The sequence below is a fragment of the Ostrea edulis genome, chromosome 7 (genome assembly GCF_947568905.1).
Source record: "Ostrea edulis chromosome 7, xbOstEdul1.1, whole genome shotgun sequence".
Lineage (NCBI taxonomy): Eukaryota > Metazoa > Mollusca > Bivalvia > Ostreida > Ostreidae > Ostrea > Ostrea edulis.
In genome coordinates this window covers 6,411,284-6,422,111 of record NC_079170.1, presented here as the reverse complement: position 1 = coordinate 6,422,111, position 10,828 = coordinate 6,411,284, and the positions used below count along the sequence as shown (strand labels likewise).

The following is a 10,828-nucleotide window of genomic DNA, read 5'->3' as shown; positions in this document are numbered from 1 at the left end:
ATAAATAACTAATATACTTTTTTTAGGTCGATATGTAAGTTAATCATATAAGGTAGCAATTATATGTTCCATTTGACCTCCACTTGGGTCCATTTGATTTCCATTTGAGTCCATTTGATTTCCATGTGTTCATTTGGGTCTATTTGGGTAAATCGACGCACCCAGTAAAACATGTAAGAGTGATTGCCCTTTAAGGAAACTACAAGGTGGCGCTCCAGCATGTTTATGGGGCAACAAAGATGGCCGCGCTAAGGAGGAAAGTATGGAAATGGACTGAATGACACCGACGTATGTCAAGTTCTCTAATGATTTGTGTGATTATTCAGATAATTAACAATGAGAACTTCTAATATATGGGCCTCTCCTTGATGCTGTTTATTGACTGTTGATCCGAGATCAGAGTGTAGGTTACTTTCTAAGTCAAAATGTGTTAAAAACTTAAAAGACTTAAAAGACAAACTTCCAAAATAATGATTATCATTTGAATGACGAAACCATTAGGTTTATACTGACGGTTGAAAAAGGTGTGTGTAATTCTAAAGATTGAAAATATGCATAAAGTTAGTATGATTATTGATTAGGTAGTTTTTAATTTATGATCAAATGTGGGTCCTGTGAGTTGACAGCCCATTTTGATTATACTCTGACGTTTGATGATCGTCAAATACAATAACATTAAACAAATTTAAATTTCTTCTTGAACAAGTTTGAAAATAAAGTACATTTTATGTATCTTTAACACTGTTTAACATGCCACATCTTCATAAATGAGAAAATCCTGGAATTTTATGTCTGGACACTTATTTGTTATAATTTCAATTTTGAATAAAAATCTGCTTCATTCAGGGCATGAATTAGAAGATTTTACATAATTTTAACCATGGATTAATGTTCAGACTTGTAATCCTGATGTTGAATGGAGATTTTTCTCAGATCTGACTATTGAGTTTGCAAATTAATCCATATAAGTGTGTGCTGTTAAGGTGATGGTCTATGATTTATTCTTAAACCTAGGAGATATTCTCTCCACACTCCATCACGAGCTTCGCTAGTGACTCACGGCAGGATAGTTGAGTTGTGATATCAATTTGTTTTTGTAAAAAATGTGCAAAATTAATTGGGGCTGTGATTGCTGCTCCCATTAGGATGTCCCTTTATTCTAATCAGTAGTGTGTTAACCTAACATCATGTACAAAATTTGTTGGAATATTACATTTGCTTCTCACTGGGGCTGGTTGGACTAAGGATTTCATTTTAGTTTCAGCTTTTTGATTGAAAGCTCAAAATAGGTTTGTTATTTTTGCTGGGAAAGATAAATACACATTACTTTGTTTATGAACTCCTTTTATCCAAATTCATGAATGCTTTAGATAAAACTACCAAACTTTTTCTAGTTCATCATGTTCATCAGTAATATTTGAATGTTTCAAGTGTGATATAATATTGAAATCGTGCAGTAAAAAGTGTTTTATATTGTAGGAATTATGACTTCGTAGACCTCTCGTACTGATTTAATCTCCACCAAACAAAACTCGCAATGCCTCCAAGACATCGGACTGGTCCAGTGGACCTTGTAGACACAGATATTAGCCACCCTCTTCACCGACTCTTTGACGAATACAATTTGGACCATATTCCTGCAGACGACCGCTTGGACTTTTTCAAGAAGAGGGACTTAGCTCATATTAAGCACTATAAGGCTGCTGTCAAAATTTTCGGAGGCCCCCTAAGTAGAAAGAGAGTCATGATAGCACCACCCATGGAAACGCCTCTGAAGCACCGACTGGGTGTGTACCATGGTCGTAAATCCCCTCCCCTGTCACCACCGGTGTTGAATGCAGATCTGAAAGAACAGGTTCCAGCTGAGCTCAAGCCATCCGAGGAAGAAATAATCGCAGAGAAAGAAACACAGAAAGAAAAAGAATATCAAAATTGGATGAAAGAGCGACTGACATTTCGCAACGATTTAGAAAATATGGGACTTAGTGAGCACTGGCTGAATCAGAAACCAAATATGACTGCCCTGGAGAAGCGGGTACTGGTAAGAATGATTAAAGAGCGGACTCCCCACTACGAGCCTCCTCCTGTGGTTCCAGAAACCCCCTCTGAAGCCTCTATTCATGATGTACCCAATGTTAAAATTCCAGCTCCTCTTGGAATCAGGATTTTGGAGGAACACTTGAAGAAAAATAAAATGCGACTGCTCGACATGTTTGTTGCCACTGACAAAGACAAAGACTGGAAAATCACTAGGGATGAGTTCAGAAAGGTCATCAGAGAGGTACATTAATTGTAAAATAAAGTCTTTCTTTTCTTTTATTTCCATGCTAATTCAAGTTTACTTGGAATGATATATGAGAAATTTTTGTGAATCAAATGACCAACGACATTTATTTGCAATATTCCATTGTCCATAATCGATACTACTTGTAGATAAATTTTTGATTAACGTTGATTTTAATTTTTTTTTATGTAGTCTAAAGTTCCTATGTCTGAGGCTCTGTTGGAGGACATGATTCTCTCCCTTGATATGGATTACGATAACAATTTAGACTACAAAGAACTTGCTAAAGGACTTTCATTTTGGAAGAAGGAGAGAAGGGAAAATCGCAGAAAACAAATTTCAAGAGAGTCTACAATAGACTCCTACAAGTCTAGATCAAGTAAGTTTTAAATTCAGATATTAATTTTGAATCAAAAAATCTTACATATATGTGTCTAAATTATTAGTACGGCAAAATGTATGAATATGGATATAGAGACAATTGCTCTGTAATCTATGTAAAATGAATATCATTTTTTAAAACTAAATAAACCATGGAGTATAAAAGTATCTATAGACAAAAGTAAGAAAATAATATTATCTAATTCATTTGTTTAATCACAGGCTCATCTGCTTCATTGCCAGCATCCAAAGTTAACTCTGCAGAAGAAAATGTTAATATGAATCAATCTTCAGAGTTAGATGAAAAAATAACTGGCATCTTTCCAAGTCAATCAACCCAGGATCTAAGCACTAGACCACCCAAAGCTTCCAGCAGCCCCTCTCAGGAACTGTCGAGGAAGTCTGTCAGATCGTCCAAGAGGTCAGAAGAGAGGTCGGAGAAATCATCTACTGATAGGTCACAGGGGTCGAAATCTCCCAAACAAGGGTCTGTCTCAAAATTAGAAAAGCAGGACTCTAGTCTTGAAAAAGAGGATAATGATGGTAAAGGGAAGCAGGTCAATATTGAAATAGAAGTCACAGACACCAGTAAGTCCAGGAGGAGCAGGAGCACCACACCCCAGTATCTGGCTCCCCCAGAGCAGATGACAGGACCGGAGCACATTGTGCTGTCTTCTGATGAGGCCATGGTGGACCTGAGGAAGAGAGACAGGGAAGCTCTTAAAACCAACATGATGAGAATGGTGAGATAGAAACAAAATGGAAACTAGTTACTAAGCATCTCAGACTGCATTTCATTAGTATTCATCCTCCTACAAATTGCATGCATTATACATTAGAATGATATTTTATGCTTTTGTAGAGAAATGACAATGTATATCTTTTAGAGCCTTTCATTTCATGGAGATGAATTTCCCAAGTCACCAAGTGAAATTGTTGATATTTGTATCTTTAAAGATATCATTTTGAAAGAAAAAAAATTGCAGACATATTTTACTGTGCGTGTACTTCTACATGCAATTGTTCAAAGGAACATGAATTTATTGATGAAATAATACAATCATTGCAGTCTGCAAAGAAATTAGAGGAGGGACCCGGCATCATCAAAGTGGGCGACAAAGCTATAGATGACCACTGTATGCAGTCCACCCTGGATGGAGAGATGGCAGGGATGGTCAATAAGTTCAGACAGCTCAAACTTAGAGAATTTTACGATATCAACAAACTGTGCACCCAACAAGGAGTGACACTTAGTCCAGCGCTACTTGAGAAAGGTATAATTATTATATGCTGCAGTTTGTTCACTCATCTTAAGAAAATAAAACACAGAGGAAATTTAACTGGTATTCTCTCTAACCTTTCATTTTTTGTTTGTTTGTCAATATGAATGTTTTATTCACAAAGCTTTGAAGTTTGTTCTACATTTGTAGTGATTAGATATATGAAAATGTGCACTGTTTTATCAAATTTAAAAAATCTGAGGAAAGTCTAACATTGTTGATGTGAAATTTTATTTTAAAAATATCATGCATAAAGAAAGTTTTAATTACACCACTCATCGCCATAAAGTAAAATTCATTTAGAAAATAAATCCTGGTTAATTCTAATGTCCTTTGTAAGGTGATTACTGTATAGCAGCTATTCGCGGGCCTAGAATTTGGCGATTTGCTGTCTTAAACGTATGCTAATAATCTTAGCAGAATAAATTTAGGCGGACAAGGAAGAGCTGCCAATAATGAAGTCAGAATTGGGTGCATATTTTTGCAAGTTAAAATTTGGCAGAAAGCTTCATGTACATAACCACTAAGATAAGCCAAATTCATCACCGGGCGGAAAAACACGCTATACAGTTTTGTACCTGAACTCCTAAAGATTTTTTCTATAGGAATGGTTGGTAATCGATGAGTAGATCTAAGACTTTTGCCCAGACATGGATTATAGTGACAGATAGTCTTACAGCTATTGACAAGGCATGTGGTTCTACATGATGTGATACCTGAGGGTGAGCAGGCTTGCTTTGTAATAATTGGGAGGTCCCAGGTTTGATTGATTCTTAGTTCCAACATTGCATCAGACTAAACATTTAACATAAGTACATGTAGTGACCGTTCCTTCACTGGGTACCGGCATTACAGTAGAAGTAAAAGTCTCGGTCTTTCGGATTTGACCTTGAAAACAAGAGGTTCCATGTCATGTTAAATGTTGGTACTGTACAGAAACCTCACTGGTATGACCTTCAGAGCCATACAGAGGTCAAAATTTGTGGCCCTTTGGCCCACAGTAGATGATGCCTCTACGGAGTGAAAAACTCTCCAATCAGATATAGGACATCACACACACACTATGTGATGTCTACTGGGATCTACATCATACACACACTATGTGATGTCTACTGGGATCTACATCATACACACACTACACGATGTCTACTGGGATCTACATCATACACACACTATGGGATCTACATCATACACACACTACCTGATGTCTACTGGGATCTACATCATACACACACTATGTGATGTCTACTGGGATCTACATCATACACACACTACCTGATGTCTACTGGGATCTACATCATACACACACTATGTGATGTCTACTGGGATCTACATCATACACACACTACTGGGATCTACATCATACACACACTACCTGATGTCTACTGGGATCTACATCATACACACACTATGTGATGTCTACTGGGATCTACATCATACACACGCTACAGGATGTCTACTGGGATCTACATCATACACACACTATGTGATGTCTACTGGGATCTACATCATACACACACTACCTGATGTCTACTGGGATCTACATCATACACACACTATGGGATGTCTACTGGGATCTACATCATACACACACTATGTGATGTCTACTGGGATCTACATCATACACACACTATGTGATGTCTACTGGGATCTACATCATACACACACTATGTGATGTCTACTGGGATCTACATCATACACACACTACCTGATGTCTACTGGGATATACATCATACACACACTATGTGATGTCTACTGGGATCTACATCATACTCACACTACAGGATGTCTACTGGGATCTACATCATACTCACACTACAGGATGTCTACTGGGATCTACATCATACACACACTATGGGATGTCTACTGGGATCTACATCATACACACACTATGGGATGTCTACTGGGATCTACATCATACACACACTACCTGATGTCTACTGGGATCTACATCATACACACACTATGTGATGTCTACTGGGATCTACATCATACACACACTATGTGATGTCTACTGGGATCTACATCATACACACACTATGTGATGTCTACTGGGATCTACATCATACACACACTACCTGATGTCTACTGGGATCTACATCATACACACACTATGGGATGTCTACTGGGATCTACATCATACACACACTACCTGATGTCTACTGGGATCTACATCATACACACACTATGTGATGTCTACTGGGATCTACATCATACACACACTATGTGATGTCTACTGGGATCTACATCATACACACACTATGTGATGTCTACTGGGATCTACATCATACACACACTATGTGATGTCTACTGGGATCTACATCATACTCACACTACAGGATGTCTACTGGGATCTACATCATACACACACTACCTGATGTCTACTGGGATCTACATCATACACACACTATGGAATGTCTACTGGGATCTACATCATACACACACTATGGGATGTCTACTGGGATCTACATCATACACACACTATGTGATGTCTACTGGGATCTACATCATACACACACTACACGATGTCTACTGGGATCTACATCATACACACACTATGGGATCTACATCATACACACACTACCTGATGTCTACTGGGATCTACATCATACACACACTATGTGATGTCTACTGGGATCTACATCATACACACACTATGTGATGTCTACTGGGATCTACATCATACACACACTATGGGATGTCTACTGGGATCTACATCATACACACACTACCTGATGTCTACTGGGATCTACATCATACACACACTATGTGATGTCTACTGGGATCTACATCATACACACACTATGTGATGTCTACTGGGATCTACATCATACACACACTATGTGATGTCTACTGGGATCTACATCATACTCACACTACAGGATGTCTACTGGGATCTACATCATACACACACTACCTGATGTCTACTGGGATCTACATCATACACACACTATGTGATGTCTACTGGGATCTACATCATACACACACTATGGGATGTCTACTGGGATCTACATCATACACACACTATGGGATGTCTACTGGGATCTACATCATACACACACTACAGGATGTCTACTGGGATCTACATCATACACACACTATGTGATGTCTACTGGGATCTACATCATACACACACTATGGGATCTACATCATACACACACTACCTGATGTCTACTGGGATCTACATCATACACACACTACCTGATGTCTACTGGGATCTACATCATACACACACTACCTGATGTCTACTGGGATCTACATCATACACACACTATGTGATGTCTACTGGGATCTACATCATACACACACTATGGGATGTCTACTGGGATCTACATCATACACACACTACAGGATGTCTACTGGGATCTACATCATACACACACTACAGGATGTCTACTCGGATCTTTGGTATCTCATGTTTCAATCTCAAAGTATGAATATAGAAAAGTATAACGTGACATATCAATAAAATACCACCCTGAAGAGCATTACTAACATACAGTTGTAAGATACGAGTCTTAATGTGCATTTGTGGTAAAAGAAGCATCAGGTGTCCTGCATAGGAAATGTTCCTACTTTTTATTTGAACTTTAATTTATGCACTGTGAAATATGAATTTATAATTACTGACTATTCAAACAGAATCAAGTACATTGTCCTCTGTCAGACATCAAGTATTTCCCCTTGGATGTGTCTCAAGAAATGGCTGCTGTTTTACAAGCAATAGAACATTATTATATCTTTATTTACTGCCTCAACAGGATTCTGTTTCCCTTAGCTGCACCTTGGAAAATAGTTCTGTATTAAATTAATATACTGTATCACCCTATTTGGTGACAATACTAAAAAAAAAAAATGGGTGAAAATAAACTAACAAATATTTCGGAGAATAAAAGTATAGTTCCTAAATACACTTTATATCTTTGTAATGTTTCAGTGTCCCCATAATGTAATATTTCAGTGTATTCATATCCCCATAATGTAATGTTGCAGTGTTTTGATATCCCCATAATGTAATGTTTCAGTGTATTTATTTCCTTGTAATGTAATATTTCAGTGTATTTATATCCTTATAATGTAATATTAATATTTCAGTGTATTTATATCCTTATAATGTAATATTTCAGTGTATTTATATCCCCATAATGTAATATTTCAGTGTATTTATATCCTTATGATGTAATATTTCAGTGTATTTATATCCCCATAATGTAATGTTTCATTGCTTTGATATCCCCATAATGTAATATTTCAGTGTATTTATATCCCGATAATGTAGTATTTCAGTGTATTTATATCCCCATAATTTAATGTTTCAGTGTATTTATATCCCCATAATGTAATATTTCAGTGTATTTATATCCCCGAAATGTAATATTTCAGTGTATTTATATCCTTATAATGTAATATTTCAGTTTATTTATATCCTTATAATGTAATATTTCAGTGTATTTATATCCTTATAATGTAATATATCAGTGTATTTATATCCTTATAATGTAATATTTCAGTTTATTTATATCCTTATAATGTAATATTTCAGTGTATTTATATCCTTATAATGTAATATATCAGTGTATTTATATCCTTATAATGTAATATTTCAGTGTATTTATAACCCCGTAATGTAATATTTCAGTGTATTTATAACCCCGTAATGTAATATTTCAGTTTATTTATATCCTTATAATGTAATATTTCAGTGTTTTGATATCCCCATAATGTAATGTTTCAGTGTATTTATATCCCCATAATGTAATATTTCAGTGTATTTATATCCTTATGATGTAATATTTCAGTGTATTTATAACCCCGTAATGTAATATTTCAGTGTATTTATATCCCCATAATGTAATATTTCAGTGTATTTATATCCTTATGATGTAATATTTCAGTGTATTTATAACCCTGTAATGTAATATTTCAGTGTATTTATATCCCCATAATGTAATATTTCAGTGTATTTATATCCTTATGATGTAATATTTCAGTGTATTTATAACCCCGTAATGTAATATTTCAGTGTATTTATATCCCCATAATGTAATATTTCAGTGTATTTATATCCTTATGATGTAATATTTCAGTGTATTTATAACCCCGTAATGTAATATTTCAGTGTATTTATATCCCCATAATGTAATATTTCAGTGTATTTATATCCTTATAATGTAATATTTCAGTGTATTTATATCCCCATAATGTAATATTTCAGTGTATTTATATCCCCATAATGTAGTGTTTCAGTGTATTTATATCCTCATAATGTAATATTTCAGTGTAATTATATCCCCATAATGTAATATTTCAGTGTATTTATATCCCCATAATGTAGTGTTTCAGTGTATTTATATCCTCATCATGTAATGTTTCATTGTTTTTATATTCCCATTATGTAATGTTTCAGTGTATTTTAATCCCCATAATGTTATGTTTTGCAGTTCTTTTATACCCGCCTGATATACCTCACTCCTTAATCAACAAACAAGTGAAGACCCCAGGGGCGCCTCTTTTGTCAAGCCACTATGCTGATCCACCAAAGAGACCTCGAACCCCAATAGAGGTCAAACACAAGGATCGTGTTAGGAGGTCCCAGAGTGGACGACTGCTAATCGACAGTCGGCATCGCTACCCCCAGGGTCGATCTGTAGCACCAGCAGGCACCAGGGCTAACTTGTCCACCGGCAAAGCCATCATCAGAAGGAAAATTGACTGCTGGATGTCTTTTGAGGAGTATGACAGACTTACGAGGTATGTATTGTAGTCTTTTATTACATTGTTAACTGTCCAATAGTAGAAAGCAAATTCATTGCTGAATGTCATATATTCTGAATTCATGAAATACTCTCGTGATACTGGCTTTTTTATATTGTTGTCCACAATTTGATGTGAAAGAGTTTTCAGAAGTTTTAATATTTGATATGATGTGTTCATCAAAATTCGACACAATGCAAAACACATATGTAATAGAGAGAAATGTGCATCGTTTACTATCAATCAATCAAATTATTCTCATAAACTTTACATGTACAAAGTATAGAGGAACATAAACATGTTAATTACATAGACATGTGCAATCAAATAATGTTTGCACAAAGTAGTTCTGCATCTTATCAACCTGCATCTTCACTAGCCAAGTGTCCATTATGCTAACTTCTCCTGGGAGATGAGAGTAAGTGAATCGGACACTTGGCTAGTGAAGATGACCACCCTGAAGAACTGACAAAATAATGGTCATATCTACACAATGCTATTAGAGGACTCGAACAAAGAGCAGTTAGTGAGAGAAATCTAACTTTAAATTTAACCTCTTCACAGCCACCTAGCTATTAGATATCAACAGCTGCATGGTTCCTCTGACTCCAATGCTTTCTGGCCTGGCAAGCTTCTGGATAAGCTCAGACTGTGTATGCCGCCCTACAACAAACCAGGGCTAGCAGACGATGGAGGAAGTGTGTTCCAGAAGGTCAAAGAGAAAAAGTTGACCAATCTTGGAAAGGCCAGGGATTATTCGGCCTGGCCTGTGAACGAGAAAGGTTACATGCAAGCAGGGATTTACGATCCTTTTGCTAGAAAATTTATACATAATTACTGAATGGTTGTTTTGATCGAGTGCCTTTTAGAAATTTTTGATTCTTGTTTGATACGTGCTGTATTTGAAGTTTATTCTCATTATGTCCATTTTAATATACATGTACGTGTATATCTATATACATTTTGAATCTATATTTAGAATATTCAAATGTAATTTGTCTAATAGATTTATGAATATTTTTTTTAATTCTAAACCAGACAAATGAGTCAGAAATCCTGATAGATTCTCAAAAAAAAATATAGACAAATATGTATATATTTTCTGAAAGGTGCCTAGATGATTGTTATC

The 10,828-nt window shown here is 35.9% G+C and overlaps 1 protein-coding gene across 2 annotated transcripts in view; it reads left to right on the top strand.

Annotated features, from left to right (window-relative positions):
* The first annotated feature begins 203 nt into the window (after positions 1 to 203).
* LOC125655839 (uncharacterized) overlaps positions 204 to 10,828 on the top strand; it is a 12,458-nt gene continuing 1,833 nt past the window's right edge. Inside the window, exons 1-7 of one of the 2 annotated variants that reach the window (XM_048886362.2) lie at positions 204 to 288; positions 1,480 to 2,281; positions 2,477 to 2,663; positions 2,888 to 3,408; positions 3,735 to 3,939; positions 9,387 to 9,696; positions 10,264 to 10,828. The exon at positions 10,264 to 10,828 is cut by the window's right edge and continues 1,833 nt beyond it. In XM_048886362.2, coding sequence (XP_048742319.2) covers positions 1,538 to 2,281; positions 2,477 to 2,663; positions 2,888 to 3,408; positions 3,735 to 3,939; positions 9,387 to 9,696; positions 10,264 to 10,540 — 2,244 coding nt within the window. In that variant the 5' untranslated portion in view covers positions 204 to 288; positions 1,480 to 1,537 and the 3' untranslated portion in view covers positions 10,541 to 10,828. Of the gene's footprint in view, positions 404 to 1,479; positions 2,282 to 2,476; positions 2,664 to 2,887; positions 3,409 to 3,734; positions 3,940 to 9,386; positions 9,697 to 10,263 lie in introns of both variants that reach the window. The other variant, XM_048886361.2, reaches the window with a different exon arrangement.